Source organism: Vanellus vanellus (genome assembly GCF_965231255.1).
Source record: "Vanellus vanellus genome assembly, contig: HAP1_SCAFFOLD_1513, whole genome shotgun sequence".
NCBI lineage: Eukaryota > Metazoa > Chordata > Aves > Charadriiformes > Charadriidae > Vanellus > Vanellus vanellus.
In genome coordinates this window covers 21179-39311 of record NW_028128618.1, presented here as the reverse complement: position 1 = coordinate 39311, position 18133 = coordinate 21179, and the positions used below count along the sequence as shown (strand labels likewise).

General features: G+C 62.5%; 1 protein-coding gene across 1 annotated transcript in view; it reads left to right on the top strand.

The window, feature by feature from the left end:
- Positions 1-3084: 3084 nt before the first annotated feature.
- The window catches only part of LOC309684133 (DNA-directed RNA polymerase II subunit RPB1-like), a 35734-nt gene continuing 20685 nt past the window's right edge, over positions 3085-18133 (top strand). The window contains 10 exon segments of the mRNA XM_082500089.1: positions 3085-3340; positions 5142-5274; positions 6115-6251; positions 6867-7040; positions 8718-8999; positions 10467-10628; positions 12661-12881; positions 15307-15439; positions 16387-16511; positions 17121-17331. Coding sequence (XP_082356215.1) covers positions 3251-3340; positions 5142-5274; positions 6115-6251; positions 6867-7040; positions 8718-8999; positions 10467-10628; positions 12661-12881; positions 15307-15439; positions 16387-16511; positions 17121-17331 — 1668 coding nt within the window. The 5' untranslated portion in view covers positions 3085-3250.

Sequence of the window (18133 nt, the reverse complement as noted above, 5' to 3'; positions counted from 1 at the left end):
GGGGACACTCGGGAGGGACGTGGGGGGGACACGGGGGGGGATATGGGGGGGGACACGGAGGGACGGGGGGGACACGGGGGAACACGGGGGGGATATGGGGGGGCGATGGGGGGACACGGGGGGGGCACAAGGGAGGGATGGGGGGACGTGGGGGGGGGACACGGGGGGGACGTGGGGGGGTAAAGGGGGGATGTGGGGGGGACACGGGGGGTTTTGGGGGGACGGGGGGGCACGGGGGGGTGGGGGGTTAAGGGGGGACAGTGGGGGGCGAAGGGGACATGGGCGGGGGGGGACACATCGGGGGGGGACACACATGGGGGGACAGCGGGACGTGGTCAGGGACACAACCGGGGGACACGATGGGGGGTGACACACACACACACACCCCCCCCAAGATGGGGGGGACACAATGTGGGGGGGACAATTGGGGACACAACCGGAGTGGGGGGACGGGGGGGGGACAGTGTGACACGTGTGTGGGGGACAGTGGGACACAATTGGGGACACAGTCGGGGACATGGGGGGGGACACACACACAGTCGAGGAGACAGTGGGTCACAACCGGGGGCCACAACGGGACACACAACTGGGGTGTGACAACTCACAACCACCCACTGGTGGGTGGCCGGGGGGTGTGTGTGGTTGTGTGTGTTTGGGGGGTGTGGGGGGGGTGTTTAGGGGGGTGTGTGTGGTTGTGTGTGAGTGTGTGTGTGGGGGGGTGGTTTTGTGTTTGTGGGGAGGTGTATGTTTGTGGGTGTGTGTGTGGGTGTGTGTGTTGTTTTGTGTGTGTGTGTTTGGGGAGGGTTGTGGGGGTGCGTTTGTGGGAGTGCGTGTAGTTGTGTGTGAGTGGGGGGGTGTGGGGTGGTTGTGTGTGTGCGTGTTTGTGGGGGCTGTGTGTGTGGTTGTAGGGGGATGTGTGGTTGTGGGGGGTGTGCAGTTGTGTGGGGGAGTGTGTGGGTGGGGGTATGTGTGTGTGGTTGTGGGGGGATGTGGGGCTGTGAGTGTGTGTGTTTGGGGGTGTGTGGGGCTGTGTGTGTGGTTGTGGGTGTGTGTGCATTTGGGGGGGGGTATGTGTGTTTGGGGGTGTGGGGGGGGGTGTGGGATGTGTGTATGTGTGGGTGTGTTGAGGCCTCGGTTGCAGTGTTGTTTTCGCAGTGTTGTTTTCCCAGTGTTGTGCGGTGTCGTGCAGTGCATCACAGTGTGTCACAGTGTGTCACAGTGTGTCCCATTGTCACCGCATCAGCGGCTGTGCGGTGCTGCTCAGGGTTGTGGGTTGTGCTGTGCAATGGGCTGTGGGGCACAGGGTTGCGCGTTGTGTTGTCTGTCGGGCTGTGCTGGGGGGTGTTGCAGGTTGTGTTGTGTGTCAGGTTGTGTCATGCAGGGTTGTGGGTTGTGTTGTGCGTTGGGTTGTGCTGTGTGTCGGGCTGTGTTGCACAGTGTCACAGGTTGTGTTGTGTGACACATTGTGGCACACGGGGGTGTGGTTTGTGCTGTGTGTTGGGTTGTGGCACACAGGGTCGTGTACTGTATTGTGTGTTGTGCTGTATTGTGTGAAGGTTGTGTTTCACAGTGTTGTGGGTTATGTTGTGCGTCACGTTGTGTTACATGGGGTTGTGCATTGTGTGTCTGGTTGTGTTGTGCAGTGTTGTGGGTTGCGTTGTGTGACAGGTCGTCTGTCAGGCTGTGCTGCGCAGCCTTGTCGGTTGTGTGGTGTGGCAGGTTGTGCTGCGCAGTGTTGTGGGTTGTGGTGTTGTGTGTTGTGTTGCACGCCAGGCTGTGTTGCACAGTGCCACAGGTTGTGTCGCGCGTCGGGTTGTCACACAGTGTTGTGTTGCGTGTCAGGTTGTTGCACGGGGTTGGTGTTGTGTGTCAGACTGTGTTGTGCAGTGTTGTGTGTTACACAGTGTTGCGTGGTGTGTTTTGTGTCCGCCTGTGTTACACAGGGTTGTGTTGCACAGGGTTGTGCGTCCCCTTGTGTTACACAGGGGTGTGGTGTGTGTCAGGCTGTGTTGCGTCTCAGGTTGTGTTGTGCAGTGTTGCACGTTGTGTTGTGGCAGGTTGTGTTGCGCAGCGTTGCGTTGTGTTATGGGTTGTGTCGCGCAGTGTTGTGTGTTTGTGTGTTGTGCGTCCAGTTGTGGTCCACGGGGTTGGGTTGTGTGTCAGGTTGTGTTGCGCAGTGTTGTGCTGTTGTGTTACTCTGGGGGTGACGCAGCTCTGAGCCGCCACCGGTGACGGGGGGGGACCCCCATGGCCCCCCCTGAACCCAACTGCCCCCCAAATACCCCCAATTGCCCCCCAAACCCTCCCGCCCCCCCAAATACCCCCCTCTGCCCCCCAAATACCCCGTTCTTGCCCCAATTTGTCCCCTCCAAACCCTCCTGCTCCGCCCCCCCATTCCGCTCCCCCCGACACTTCCCCGCCGTCCCCGGGCTCGGTTCCCTCCTCCCTCCTCCCGCCCGGCGGTAGGCCCAAGCCGCGGCCTTTCCCAGCTGGCGGAGGCCGGGCAGGGGAGTGGCGGCGGCGGCTGAGGCGAACGGGCGAGTCCGGGGCGGTGCAGGCCGCGGCTCGGAGAGGCGCTTCGGCACTCTTCGGCCACTTCCGGCACTCTTCGGCCACTTCCGGCACTCTTCGGCCACTTCCGGCACTCTTCGGCTACATCCGGCGGCGCTTCGGTAACCTCCGGCCACTTTCGGCGGCGCTCGGAGGCGGGGCCGGGGCGGTGTTCCGGCCTTGCGGGCGGGGCTTCGCGGCCGCGCCGCCTCGTGAATTATTCATGAGCCGTTCCCACCGCGGCGGGGGGGAAGGGGTTAGCCCGTGCAGCCGCTCCCTCCCCCTCTCTCCCCCTTCCCCCATCCCGCTCCTCGAGGGGACGGTAACGGGACCCTCTGCCCCCTCCCGCCCCTCCGCCGCCTCTATCCCGCCATCCCCCGCGCTGCGCGCACGTTCCCCCACACTTCCCCCCTTCTTTTTTGCCGCTCGGCCGCTTGGTACGCTCCGGCCACGCCCCCACCCCGCGCGGGGGGTGGCGAGTCTATATAAGGAGGCGCCGGCGGCAATAGCGCTCAGTCGCGCCGGAGAGCGCGGAGCGGTCGGGCGCAAAAGGGGAGGGGGGTGCGTTACTGTCCGCTGGGGCTTCCTTCCCCCCCATTACCGGGGGTGGGGGGGGGGAGCCGTTACCGGCGGCCCGGGGGGGAAAAGAATTCGTGAGTAGCTGAGGCGGCGTGAAGCCGCCGTCCCCCGGGCCGGCACCATGCACGGCGGGCCGCCTTCGGGCGACAGCGCCTGCCCGTTGCGCACCATCAAGCGGGTCCAGTTCGGCATCCTCAGCCCCGATGAGATGGTACCGGAGGCGGCGGGGGGAGGGGGACGGCGGTTGGGGAGGAGAGGAGAGAAGGGGAGCGGCGGAGGGAAATGGCGCCGGGGCACCGAGGGGGGGGGACAGAGAGGCCCCGGGGGCGGGCGGGGCCCGGCGGCGTTGTAGCGCCCCCCGGCGGTCGGGGGTGTCCCCCCCGGGGTGTCCTGGAGGGTCGCTGGGTGCTCTTGGAGGCCTTCAGAGGGACTGTGGGGGGGTCCTGGAGGGGGGTTGGGGTGCCTGGGGGCGCCCAGGAGGCCTCTGGAGGGACATTGGGGTTCCTGGGGGCGTCCCGGAGGGGGTTTGGGGTGCCTGGGGGTGCCCAGGAGGCCTCTGGAAGAGCTCTGGGGTACCCTGGAAGGGTCTTGGGGTCCCTGGGGGTGTCCTGGAGGGGTGTTGGGCTCGCAGGGGGTGACCAGGAGGCCTCTGGAGGGACATTGGGGTCCCTGGGGCTGTGCTAGAGGAGTAGTGGGGTCCCTGGGAGTGCCCTGGAGGCCTCTGGAAGAGCTTTGGGGTGCCCGGGAGGCCTCTGGAGGGACGTTGGGTTTCCTGAAGGTGCCCGAGGGGGGGTCTTGGCGTTCCTGGAGGGGTCTTGGGGTCCCTGGGGATGCCCTGGAGGCCTCTAGAAGAGCTTTGGGGTGCTCTGGAGCAGTATTGGGGTCCCTGGGGGGGTCCAGGAGGCCTCTGGAAGAGCTCTGGAGTCCACTGGGGTAGCCAGGGGTGCCCTGGAGGGGTCCTGGGGGACCTGGGAGTGACTAAGGGTGCCCTGGGGGAACAGTGGGGTCCCTGGGGGTGCCCAGGAGGCCTCTGGAGGGACATTGGGGTTCCTGGGGGGGGTCTTGGAGGGGGTTTGGGGTCCCTGGCGGTGCCCAGGAGGCCTTTGGAGGGACGTTGGGTTTCCTGGAGGGGTCTTGGGGTCCCTGGGGGTGCCCTGGAGGGGTGTTGGGCTCTCAGGGGGTGCCCAGGAGGCCTCTGGAGGGATGTTGGGGTCCCTGGGGGTGCCCTGGAGGGGTGTTGGGCTCTCAGGGGGTGCCCAGGAGGCCTCTGGAGGGATGTTGGGGTCCCTGGGGGTGCCCTAGATGAGTGTTGGGGTCCCTGGGGGTGCCCAGGAGGCCTCTGGAAGAGCTTTGGGGTGCTCTGGGGGAGTACTGGGGTCCCTGGGGGTGGCCAGGGGTGCCCTAAAGGGGGGTTGAGTGTCCCAGGGTGTCCCGGAGGATCCCTGGGTGTCCCTGGAGACCTCCAGAGGGGCCATGGGGTTCCTGGGTGGGGGTCCTGGAGGGGTTTTGGGGTCCCTGGGAGTCGTTAAGGGTGCTCTGGAGGGACATTGGGGTCCCGGGTGGTGCCCAGGAGAAGTATTGGGGTCCCTAGGGGGGACACTGGGGTCCCTGGGGGTGCTCAGGAGGCCTCTGGAGGGACATTGGGGTCCCTGGGTGGGTCCTGGAGGGATCTTGGGGTCCCTGGGGGTGCCCTGAAGGGTTATTGGGGGTCCCTGGGGGGACATTGGGGTCTCTGGGGGTGCCCTGAAGGGTTATTGGGGGTCCCTGGGGGGACGTTGGGGTCCCTGGGGGGTGACTTGGGGTGACCAGAGGTGTTGGGGATTCCGGGGAGAGTATCGCGTCCCTGGAGAGTGGGTTACGGTCACCGCAGGGGGGTGGTTTTGGGGTGTCCCCCTGTGTTTTTGGGGTGTTCTGGGGGTCCCGTGGGGTGGGAGATGAATTGGGGGCATCCAGGGTTCCCTGTGGGCCTCAGTTTCTCCTCATCCCCCCTTTTTCTCCCCGACCCCCCCCAGAAACGGATGTCGGTGACCGAGGGGGGCATCAAGTACCCCGAAACCACAGAGGGGGGACGCCCCAAACTGGGGGGGCTGATGGACCCCCGTCAGGGTGTCATCGAGAGGACGGGGCGCTGCCAGACCTGTGCCGGTGAGTGTGTGTGGGGGGGTCCCGACTTCCCCCGAACCCCCAAAACCCCATGGGGAAATGGGGGCACCTTCCTGGGGAAGGGGTTGGGATTTGGGGGTCCCTCTGGGGGAGTTTTTGGGGGGGGGGGGGGGGGGGGGGGCGCACAGGAATATCCCATTTCCTTACACATGCATTTTAGGATCCCCATCTTTTTGGGGTCTCCTTTCTTCTTTAGGGGGAGCCCCATTTTTTGGAGGATGGGGGGGAATCTTCCAGGTCATATATTATGGCTGAAAAAAGGAGGGGTGACCCCCAGGAGCCCCCCACTTTCTGCCCCCTTCCCCCCCGTAGGACCAATTTCCCTTAATTTAGACCCACTCAGGGCCATCCCTTTTTTTGGGGGGGGAGATCTCACAGCTTTTAGGGGTTCTTTCTCTTTTGGGGGGTCCCATATTTTTAGGGGGACCCCTTTCCTTTGGGGGGGGGATCCCCTTTTGGGCTGATCTCCTTCCAGCCCCCTATTTCCACCCCCACCCCCGCCCAAAGTTGTAGGACCAATTTTCTTCAATTTAGACCCACTCGGGGCCATTCCTCTCTTTTGGGGGGACCTTATGGTTTTGTGCGTCCCTTCTCTTTTGGGGGGGACCCTTTTGCTTTAGGGGGGGGTTCTTTTTTGGGGAGGGATCCCCTTTTTCGGCTGATATCCTTCCAACCCCCCATTTTCCACTGGGGCTTCACCTCAACCTCATCTCCAGTCCACACTTGTGGTGGGACACCCCTCAAATCCGGGGGGGGTCCCCCAAATTTACCCCACCCCCCCAAAAAAATAACGTGGTGCCCCCCCATCCCCCCCTTTTTCAGGTAACATGACGGAGTGTCCGGGTCACTTCGGTCACATCGAATTGGCCAAACCCGTTTTCCACGTGGGTTTTTTGGGCAAAACCATGAAAATTCTGCGCTGCGTCTGCTTCTTCTGCTCCAAACTGCTGGTGGACTCGGTGAGACCATTAAAAACCAGTTTGGGGGGGTCACTGTGGCCTCCCCTCCCCCCCCCAAACTGGGGATGATGGTGGGGATGGTGTGCGTCCCCCAGAAAACCCTGTGGTGACACCACGTGGCCGTGGGGACACCGTCCCCTTCTTGCGGCGTTGGGTTATATCTCGGGAGGATCAGCCCCAAATTCCCAGTTGGGTACTGGGACCAGTTTGGGGCCAACTGGGATGGGGTGGGGGGCACGAAGAGGGGGTGACAGGGTTGGAGGGGGACACTGAGGGGAAGTGACAGATTTGGGGGGGCACTAAGAGGAGAGGTGACAAGTTTGGGGGGGCACCGAGAGGAGGTGACAATGTTGGGGGGCACTGAGAGGGGCTGACAAGTTTAGGGGTGCACCAGGAGGAGGTGACAATGTTGGGGGCGCACCAAGAGGAGGTGACAAAATTTTGGGGTGGGAGGGGACAGTTGTCACCCGCTGGGTGGTCCTCAGAGCTGTGGGGATGGCCCTAAGCCCTTTGTGTCCCCAAAATCCGCTTTTGTGCCCCCAAAATGAGTCCTTGAGCTTTTGTGACCCCATAATACCTGCTTGTGACTCCGAAATTGTCTTTTTTTTTGAGCAGAACAACCCCAAAATTAAGGATATTTTGGGGAAGTCGAAGGGGCAGCCCAAGAAGCGGCTGACACACGTCTACGACCTCTGCAAAGGGAAGAACATCTGCGAAGGGGGAGAGGAGATGGACCACAAATTTGGGGTGGAACAGCCCGAGGGGGACGAGGACCTCACCAAGGAGAAGGTGACCCCCGCCGGCCCCCCCCATTAATGCCCCGTCATCTCATTAACAGCCTCGTTAGCGCCCCGGGTCCTCATTAATGCCTCTGTGTTCTTGTAAATGCCCCCGTGTCCCTGTTAGTACTCATTAACACCCCCCGTTAATGCCCCGTCAGGGCCATGGGGGTGCAGGCAGTGCCAGCCCCCCCGTTAATGCCCCCCCCCCCCGTTAATGCCCCCCCCGTTAATGCCCCGGCAGGGCCATGGGGGTGCAGGCAGTATCGTCTCCCTGTTAACCACCCCGTGATCTCATTAACAGCCTCATTAACGCCCCTGGGTCCTCATTAAGGCTTCTCCATTCTCATTAATGCCCCCATGTCCTGTGTTAATGCTCTCGTAGTCCCCGTTAATGCCCCCCGTTAATGCCCCGGCGGGGCCGTGGGGGTGCAGGCAGTACCAGCCCCCCCCCGTTAACCCTCCCGATGTCTCATTAACACCCCTGTTAATGCCCCCGTGTCTCCATTAGCGCCACTGTTAATGCCCCGTGACTGCCTTAATGCCCCCTTCTCCCCCCTTAATGCCCCCTTCTCCCCTTTAACACCCCCCTTAATGCCCCCACGGCTGTGTTAGTGCCCCCATCTCCCCCTTAACACTCCTGTTAATGCCCCCATCTCCCCCCTTAATGCCCCCATCTCCCCTTTAACACCTGCCTTAATGCCCCCATGTCTGTGTTAATGCCCCCATCGCCCCCTTTAATGCCCTCATCTCCCCCTTAACACTCCTGTTAATGACCTATGACTGTGTTAATTGCCCCATCTCCTCTTTAACTCCCCCTTTAATGCCCCCGTCTCCCATTTAATGCCCCCGTCTCCCATTTAATGCCCCCATCTCCCCTTTAGCTCCCCCCTTAATGCCCCCATCTCCCCCCTTAATGCCCCTGTGACCCCGTTAATGCCCCATCTCCCCTTTAGCACCCCCCTTAGTGCCCCCATCTCCCCCTTAACACTCCTGTTAACGACCTATGACTGTGTTAATTGCCTCATCTTCCCTTTAACTCCCCCTTTAATGCCCCCGTCTCCCATTTAATGCCCCCATCTCCCCTTTAGCACCCCCCTTAATGCCCCTGTGACCCCCTTAATGCCCCTTTAGCACCCCCCTTAATGCCCCATCTCCCCTTTAGCACCCCCCTTAGTGCCCCCATCTCCCCCTTAACACTCCTGTTAATGACCTATGACTGTGTTAATTGCCCCATCTCCCCTTTAACTCCCCCTTTAATGCCCCCGTCTCCCATTTAATGCCCCCATCTCCCCTTTAGCACCCCCCTTAATGCCCCCATCTCCCCCCTTAATGCCCCTGTGACCCCGTTAATGCCCCCATCTCCCCTTTAGCACCCCCCTTAGTGCCCCCATCTCCCCCTTAACACTCCTGTTAACGACCTATGACTGTGTTAATTGCCTCATCTTCCCTTTAACTCCCCCTTTAATGCCCCCATCTCCCCTTTAGCACCCCCCTTAATGCCCCTGTGACCCTGTTAATGCCCCATCTCCCCTTTAGCACCCCCCTTAATACCCCTGTCTCCCCCCTTAATGCCCCCGTGACCCCGTTAATGCCCCCATCTCCCCTTTAGCACCCCCTTTAATGCCCCCGTGACCACGTTAATGCCCCATGACCTCACTAACCCCCCCTGTTGTCCCCCCCCCAGGGCCACGGAGGGTGCGGGCGGTACCAGCCCCGCATCCGTCGCTCGGGCCTGGAGCTCTACGCCGAGTGGAAACACGTCAACGAGGATTCGCAGGAGAAGAAGATCCTCCTCAGCCCCGAGCGGGTGCACGAGATCTTCAAGCGCATCTCCGACGAGGAGTGTTTCGTCCTGGGCATGGACCCCAAATTCGCCCGCCCCGAATGGATGGTCTGCACCGTCCTGCCCGTGCCCCCCCTCTCCGTGCGCCCCGCCGTCGTCATGCAGGGCTCTGCCCGCAACCAGGTGGGGCCCGACCCCCTTTTTGGGGGGTCCCAGGGAGGTTTTGGGGTGACACTGGGGGTCCCTGAGGTGGGGGGCTGCCTGTGACCCCCTTTCTGTGCGCCCTACTGTCCCGCAGGGCTCTGCCCATAACCAGGTGGGGCCCGACCCCCTTTTTGGGGGGTCCCAGGGAGGTTTTGGGGTCCTTGGATAGGTTTTGGGGTGACACTGGGGGTCCCTGAGGTGGGGGGCTGCCTGTGACCCCCTTTCTGTGCCCCCTACTGTCCCGCAGGGCTCTGCCCGCAACCAGGTGGGGCCCGACCCCCTTTTTGGGGGGTCCCTGGGGAAGTATTTGGGGTCCTTGGATAGGTTTTGGGGTGACACTGGGGGTCCCTGAGGTGGGGGGCTGCCTGTGACCCCCTTTCTGTGCCCCCCACTGTCCCGCAGGGCTCTGCCTGCAACCAGGTGGGGCCCGACCCCCTTTTTGGGGTGTCCAAGGGAGGTTTTTGGGTCCCTGTGGAGGTTTTGGGGTGACACTGGGGGTCCCTGAGGTGGGGGGCTGCCCGTGACCCCCCTTTGGGGGGGTTCCTGTTACCCTTTGGGGGGGGTCCCCAGTTCTTGGGGTCCTCAGTGCCCCTTGAAGGGGTTCCCTGGTGTCCTTTGCGGGGTCCCCAGTTGTTGGAGGTCTGCGATTGGTTTTTGGGGGTTCAGTGATGCCTTTTGGGGGGTCCCCACTGTCTTTAGGGGTTCTTCAGTTGTTGAGGGTCTCTGATTTGGGGGGGTTCCCCTGGTGCCCTTTGTGGGGGTCCCCAGTTGTGGGGGGTCCCCAGTTACTGGTCTTCCCGATGCCCTTTGTGAGGTCCCCCATTGTTGGAGGTCTGTGATTGGTTTTTGAGGGGTCTGTGATGCCCTTTTGGGGGGGTCCCCACTGTCTTTAGGTAGTCCCCCATTGTTGGGGGTCCCTGAGTGATTTGGGGGAGTTCCCCGGTGCTCTTTTTGGGGGGGTCCCCAGTTTGGGGTCCCTGATTGATTTGGGGGGGTTCCCCAGTTGTTGGGTGTCCCTGATTGATTTGGGGGGGGTCCCTGGTGCTCTTGGGGGGGGTCCCCAGTTGTTGGGGGTCCCTGATTGATTTGGGGGTGTCCCCAGTTGTTGGGGGTCCCTGATTGATTTGGGGGGGTCCCCGATGGCCTTTGGGGGGGGTCCTCAGTTATTGGGGCTCCCTGATTGATTTGGGGGGGTTCCCCGGTGCTCTTTGGGGGTGTCCTCAGTTATTGGGGCTCCCTGATTGATTTGGGGGGGTTCCCCGGTGCTCTTTGGGGGTGTCCTCAGTTATTGGGGCTCCCTGATTGATTTGGGGGGGTTCCCCGGTGCTCTTTGGGGGGGTTTCCCAATGGCCTTTGGGCTGTCCGCAGCTGATGGGGTCTGATCGACTTTGGGGGTTCCTCCCTGCCCTCCCCCCCACCCCGCACTGATTTTTGGGGTCCCCCCAGGACGACCTGACGCACAAACTGGCCGACATCGTGAAGATCAACAACCAGCTGCGGCGCAACGAGCAGAACGGGGCGGCCGCCCACGTCATCGCCGAGGACGTCAAACTGCTCCAGTTCCACGTGGCCACCATGGTGGACAACGAGCTGCCCGGGCTGCCGCGGGTGAGCGGGCAGGGGCCGGCAGGGCGCAGGCAGGGGGGCAGCGCAGGCAGGGGGAGGGCATGGGAGCTACGGGGGCGCAGGCAGGGGGCGGACATGGGGGCGCAGGCAGGAGCGGTGGGGGCGCAGGCAGGAGCGGTGGGGGCGCAGGCAGGGATAGTGTAGGCAGGAGGTGATGAGAGTGCAGGCAGGGAGTGATGAGAGTGCAGGCAGGGAGTGATGAGAGTGCGGGCAGGGAGTGATGAGAGTGCGGGCAGGGAGTGATGAGAGTGCGGGCAGGGAGTGATGAGAGAGCGGGCAGGGGGTGCGGGCAGGGGGTGCGGGCAGGGGGTGCGGGCAGGGGGTGCGGGCAGGAGTGCGGGCAGGAGTGCGGGCAGGGAGTGATGAGAGCGTGGGCAGGGCAGGGGAGCAGAGTGCAGGCAGGGGTTGTAGGCAGGGGGAGGGCGTGGTGGGTTGCAGGCAGGAGTGCAGGCAGGAGCAGGGCGTGGTGGGTTGCAGGCAGGAGTGCAGGCAGGAGCAGAGCATGCTGGGAGCCCCCCCCCCAGGCAGGAGCGGGGATGGGTCTGGGGAGGGTCAGTGCTCCCCCAACCCCCACCACTGCCTCCCCCGCAGCTGATGCCGAATCCGGGGGGGCCCCCGAGGGGTCCACACCCCCCCGGTGGTGTAGAAGTTGGGGTCCCCCCAGGGAAGGGGTGGGGGGGTGATGTGGGACCCAGAGGAGGGGTTGTGTCCCCTCTCCAGCCCGGTGCCGAATCTTGGGGGGGTCTCAGGCTGTCAACCCCCCCCCCCCAACCCCCCCTTTTTCACCCCCGTGGTGGTGTAGAAGTTGGGGGGCCCCCCCAGGGAGGGTTTGTCCCCCCCAAAAGGGGATGCAGAACCCATGGACAGGACCCAGAGGAGGGGTTGTGTCCCCTCTCCAGCCCGGTGCCGAATCTTGGGGGGGTCTCAGGCTGTCAACCCCCCCCCCAACCCCCCTTTTTCCCCCCCCCAGTGGTGTAGAAGTTGGGGGCCCCCCCAGAGAGAGCTTTTACCCCCCCAGGCCCCCCCGGAAGGGGATGCAGGACCCAGAGGAGGGGTTGTGTCCCCTCTCCAGCCCGGTGCCGAATCTTGGGGGGGTCTCAGGCTGTCAACCCCCCCCCAACCCCCCTTCCCCCCCCCCCAGTGGTGTAGAAGTTGGGGGCCCCCCCAGGGAGAGCTTTCACCCCCCCAGGCCCCCCCAGAAGGGGATGCAGGACCCAGAGGAGGGGTTGTGTCCCCTCCAGCCCGGTGCCGAATCTTGGGGGGGGTCTCAGGCTGTTAACCCCCCCCCAACCCCCCTTTCCCCCCCCCCCAGTGGTGTAGAAGTTGGGGGCCCCCCCAGGGAGGGTTTGTCCCCCCCAAAAGGGGATGCAGAACCCACAGACAGGACCCAGAGGAGGGGTTGTGTCCCCTCTCCAGCCCGGTGCCGAATCTTGGGGGGGTCTCAGGCTGTTAACCCCCCCCCAACCCCCCTTTCCCCCCTCCCCAGTGGTGTAGAAGTTGGGGGCCCCCCCAGGGAGGGTTTGTCCCCCCCAAAAGGGGATGCAGAACCCACAGACAGGACCCAGAGGAGGGGTTGTGTCCCCTCTCCAGCCCGGTGCCGAATCTTGGGGGGGGTCTCAGGCTGTCAACCCCCCCCCCAACCCCCCTTCCCCCCCCCCAGTGGTGTAGAAGTTGGGGGCCCCCCCAGGGAGAGCTTTCACCCCCCCAGGCCCCCCCAGAAGGGGATGCAGGACCCAGAGGAGGGGTTGTGTCCCCTCTCCAGCCCGGTGCCGAATCTTGGGGGGGTCTCAGGCTGTCAACCCCCCCCCCCCAACCCCCCCTTTTTCACCCCCCTGGTGGTGTAGAAGTTGGGGGGCCCCCCCAGAGAGGGTTTGTCCCCCCCAAAAGGGGATGCAGAACCCATGGACAGGACCCAGAGGAGGGGTTGTGTCCCCTCTCCAGCCCGGTGCCGAATCTTGGGGGGGTCTCAGGGTGTCAACCCCCCCCCGACCCCCCCTTTTTCACCCCCCCGCAGGCGATGCAGAAGTCGGGGCGCCCCCTGAAGTCTCTGAAGCAGCGGCTGAAGGGGAAAGAGGGCCGTGTTCGGGGGAACCTCATGGGCAAACGGGTGGATTTCTCGGCCCGTACCGTCATCACCCCCGACCCCAACTTGGCCATCGACCAGGTGGGCGTCCCCCGCTCCATCGCCGCCAACATGACCTTCGCCGAGATCGTCACCCCCTTCAACATCGACAGGTCGGGGGGGGGGACGGGGTTTTGGGGGGCGTATCGGGGATTTAAAGGGGTTATATGGGGATATAGGGGGGGGGTTGAGGCGTTAAGGTGGTGTATGGGGACGTGGATGGGGGTTTGGAGGTGACACGGGGGATTTTGGGGTGACATGTGGACATGGGGAGGGTTTGGGGGTGACATGGGGGATTTGGGGGTGACGGGACGTGGATGAGGGTTTGGGGATGATATGGGGACGTGGATGGGGGTTTGAAGGTCGCATGGGGGATTTGGGGGTGATGGAGGTACATGGGGAGGGTTTGGGGGTGACATGGGGACGGGGATGGGGGTTTGAAGGTGACCTGGGGGATTTGGGGGTGACATAGGTACATGGGGAGGGTTTGGGGGTGACCTGGGGGATTTGGGGGGGACGTAGGAACATAGGGAGGGTTTGGGGGTGACCTGGGGGATTTGGGGGGGAAGTAGGTACATGGGGAGGGTTTGGAGGTGACATGGGGACATGGATGGGGATTTGGGGACATGGGGAGGGTTTGGGGGTGACGTGGGGACACAGGTGTGTTTGGGGGGGACATGGAAAGGGTCTTTGGGTGACAGGGACAGGGAAAGAGATTTGGGGTGACATGGGGAAGTTTGGGGGATGACATGGGCATAGAGAGAGCTTTGGGGGGGACATGGAGGGGGTGTTCGGGTGACAGGGACGGGGGGATTGAGGGTGACATGGGGACAGGGAAGAGGGTTTGGGGTGATATGGGGACACGGGGGTTTGGGGGGACACACGGGGGTTTGAGGGTGACATGGAGGGGGTCTTCGGGTGACATAGGGGCAGGGAAAGGAGTTTGGGGGTGACGTGGGGATGTGGAGGGGCCTCGGGGGTGATGTGGGGACACAGAGGGGGGATTTGGGGGTGACACGGGAACACGGAAGGGGGTTTGGGGGTGACGCGGGGACAGGGAGGGGAGCACTGTGGGTTTGGGGACAGCAGAGCTGTCCCGGCGTGATGGGGACATTCCCCCCCTCCCCGAACCCCAAATGTCCTCTCTGAACCCCAAACATCCCCTCCTGGAACACCAAATGTCTGTCCCCGTCCCCCCCGTCCCCCCCCCCCCAAGCGAACCCCAAGTCTCTCTCCCCAAACGAACCCCAAATGTCTCCCCCAAACGAACCCCAAATTTCCCCCCTTGAACCCCAAATGTCCCCCAATGTCTCCCCCCGCCCCCCAAAAGTCCTTGCTGCCCTCAAACTCCAAATGTTTGCTGAACCCCACATATCCCCCCCCAAATCTCCCAAACGAACCCCAAATCTCCCCCCGGAGCCCCAAACGAACCTCAAATCTTTCCCCAAAGCCCAAATGTCCCTGCTCTTAACCCAAATGTCCCCATCCCTGCTCCCCGAACCCCAAATGAACCCCACACCTTCCTCCAAACCCCAAATCTCCCCCCAAACAAACCCCAAATCTTCCCCCAGAACCCCAAACGAACCCCAAATCTCCCCCCGAACCTCAAATCTCCCAAATGAACCCCAAATCTCCCCCTGGAGCCCCAAATGAACCCCAAATCTCCCCACAAACAAGCCCCAAATCTTCTCCCAGACCCCGAAACGAACCCCGAATCTCCCAAACGAACCCCGAATCTCCCCCCGAATCTCCCAAACGAACCCCGAATCTCCCAAACGAACCCCGAATCTCCCAAACGAACCCCGAATCTCCCAAACGAACCCCGAATCTCCCAAACGAACCCCGAATCTCCCCCCGAATCTCCCAAACGAACCCCGAATCTCCCCCCGAATCTCCCAAACGAACCCCGAATCTCCCCCCGAATCTCCCAAACGAACCCCGAATCTCCCCCCGAATCTCCCAAACGAACCCCGAATCTCCCCCCGAATCTCCCAAACGAACCCCGAATCTCCCCCCGAATCTCCCAAACGAACCCCGAATCTCCCCCCGAATCTCCCAAACGAACCCCGAATCTCCCAAACGAACCCCGAATCTCCCCCCGAATCTCCCAAACGAACCCCGAATCTCCCCCCGAATCTCCCAAACGAACCCCGAATCTCCCAAACGAACCCCGAATCTCCCCACGGAGCCCCAAATGAACCCCAAATCTCCCCCCGAATCCCAAATCTCCCCACAAACAAGCCCCAAATCTTCTCCCAGACCCCGAATCTTCCCCCAAATCTCCCAAACAAACCCCGAATCTTCCCCCATATCTCCCAAACGAACCCCGAATCTCCCCCCAGAACCCCAAATGAACCCCGAATCTCCCCCCGGAACCCCAAATGAACCCCGAATCTCCCCCCGGAACCCCAAATGAACCCCAAATCTCTCCCCGGAGCCCCAAATGAACCCCAAATCTCTCCCCAAAGACCAAATGTCCCTGTCCCTGCCCCCCCTGAACCCCGACTGCCCCCCTGAACCCCGACTGCCCCCCCCCAGGCTGCAGGAGCTGGTGCGCCGCGGGAACAGCCAATATCCCGGAGCCAAATACATCATCCGCGACAACGGGGACCGCATCGACCTCCGCTTCCACCCCAAACCCAGCGACCTCCACCTCCAGATCGGCTACAAGGTGGGGGGTCCCTTCCCCCCCCCCCAAAAATATATTGGGGAGGGTACGCCCCCAAACTGGGGGGGTGTGTGCCCCAAAACGCCTCCTCCAGGGGAGCAGAGGGGACCTCAAAGAGCTGCTGTGGGGCAGGGGGGGCTCTGAGGGGTGTCTTGGGGGCGGGGTTGGGGTCACAGAAAGCTCTAAATGGGGGTTTTGGGGGGGTCTCGGAGGAGGTGGGGGGTGTTGGGGGTCACAGAAAGCTCTAAATAGGGTGTTGGGGGTTTTGGGGGGTCATGGAGGAGCTGAGGGGAGGTTGAGGGGGTTTTGGGGGGTTTGGGGGTCACAGAAAGCTCTAAATGGGGGTTTGGGGGGGTCTTGGAGGAAGTGGGAGGGTTTTGGGGGTCACAGAAAGCTCTAAATAGGGTTTTGGGGGGTCGGTTGGGGGGTTTGGGGGGGTCACGGAGGAGCTGGGGGGAGGTTGAGGGGGTTTTGGGGGGTCACAGAAATCTCTAAATGGGGGTTTTGGGGAGTCATGGAGGATCTGGGGGGGTAGGGGATTTTGGGGTGCACAGAACTGGGGGGGTTGGGGTGGTTATGGGGATTTTGGGGCTCACGGAGGAAGTGGGGGGGTGTTGGGGGAGGTTTGGGGTTCCCAGAAAGCTCTAAATGGGGTGTTTGGGGGAGTTGGAGGTTTTGGGGGTTCAGGAAGAACTGGGGGGATTTGGGAAACAAAATGAGGTTTTAGGGGTTTCTGAAGACTGTGGGGTTTGGGGGTTCAGTCCCTGTTTTTGGGGTTCTTGAAGAACTGGGGTTGGGGATGGGGGGGGGGGGGGGGGATTTGGGTTGAAATCCCGGGGTTTACGCTCCTTGAAACGAAGGCTTTTTGGGCTGAACCCCCTGATTTTAGGGTCTGGGGCTGTTTTTTTTTTGGGGTGTTCCCCCTCATCCGATCCCGTTGTGTCCTTCAGGTGGAGCGACACATGTGTGACGGTGACATCGTCATCTTCAACCGTCAGCCCACTCTGCACAAGATGTCCATGATGGGCCACCGCGTCCGCATCCTGCCCTGGTCCACCTTCCGCCTCAACCTCAGGTACCCCCAGACCCCCCAAAACTGCCCCTTTCAACCCAAAATTGCCCCCGAGACCCCAAATCTGCCCCTGGAACCTCCGAAACTGCCCCCGACACCTCAGCACAGGATGTCCATGATGGGCCACCGCGTCCGCATCCTGCCCTGGTCCACCTTCCGCCTCAACCTCAGGTACCCCCAGACCCCCCAAAACTGCCCCTTTCAACCCAAAATTGCCCCCGAGACCCCAAATCTGCCCCTGGAACCTCCGAAACTGCCCCCGACACCTCAGCACAGGATGTCCATGATGGGCCACCGCATCCCCATCCTGCCCTGGTCCACCTTCCGCCTCAACCTCAGGTACCCCCAGACCCCCAAAACTGCCCCTGTCACCCCAAAATTGCCCCCGGTACCCCAAAACTGCCCCCAGAACCCCCAAACCTGTCCCCGACACCTCAGCACAGGATGTCCATGATGGGCATAACGTTCCCTGTGACCCCAAACCCGCCCCACAGCCGGTCCCCACCCAAGTTACCCCCCAAATCTCCCCCTCAACCACCACCGAGACATCTCCGCGCCCCTGAGGGTCCTCCGCCTGTCCCGTCCCCTCTCACGCCGCCTGTGTCCCTGCAGCGTCACCACCCCCTACAACGCGGATTTCGACGGGGACGAGATGAACCTCCACCTCCCGCAGTCGCTGGAGACGCGGGCGGAGATCCAGGAGTTGGCCATGGTCCCCCGCATGATCGTCACCCCCCAGTCCAACCGCCCCGTCATGGGCATCGTCCAGGACACCCTCACCGCCGTCCGCAAGTTCACCAAACGCGACGTCTTCCTCGAGCGCGTGAGTTGGTTTTTTGGGGGGTTGGGGGGGGCTGGGAGGGGCCCGAACCCCCCATTTTTGGGGCCGTAATGGGCTTTCTTAAGGGGTTTGAGGAGGGTTTTTGGACCCCCGGGGGAGTTTTGGGGTGTTCGGGGGAGGGTTTGTCAACCACGGAAGGGTTGTTACGGGGGTGTCGGCCGGGGGAGGGCCACAGAGGGGGTTTGGAGGGGTGCAGAGGGTTTTTTGGGGGGTGGGAGGATGTTTTTGGGGGGTGATGTGGGATTTGGAGGGCGCTGATGGGGTGTAGAGGAGTTTTTGGGGGGGCGAGGTGGGATTTGGGGGGTGCAGAGGGGGTTTTGGGGGGTGGGAGGATGTCCTTAGCAGGTGATGGGGGATTTGTGGGGCGCTGATGGGGTGTAGAGTGGGGTTTTTTGGGGGGTGGGAGGGTGTTTTTGGGGGTTGAAGTGGAATTTGGGGTGCTTTGGGGGGTATTTGGGGGTTGGGGGAGGGTTTGGGGGGGCTTCTTTGGGCTGTGGTGAGGAGGATTTGGGGCCCTTATGGGTTCTCCTCGACCAGCAGAAAGGTTTTTGGGGTATTTTGGGACATTTTGGGGGCTCTGGTGGGTGGATTTGAGGTCCTCATGGGGTCTCCTGGACCAATAGAAAAGTTTTTGGAGTACTTTGGGGCAATTTTGGGCTGCGATGAGGAGGATTTGGGGTCCTTATGGGTTCTCCTCGACCAGCAGAAAGGTTTGTGGGGTATTTTGTTGCACTTTTGGCCGGTGGCGGGAGGATTTATGCCGTCCCTGTCCTACGGGAGATCT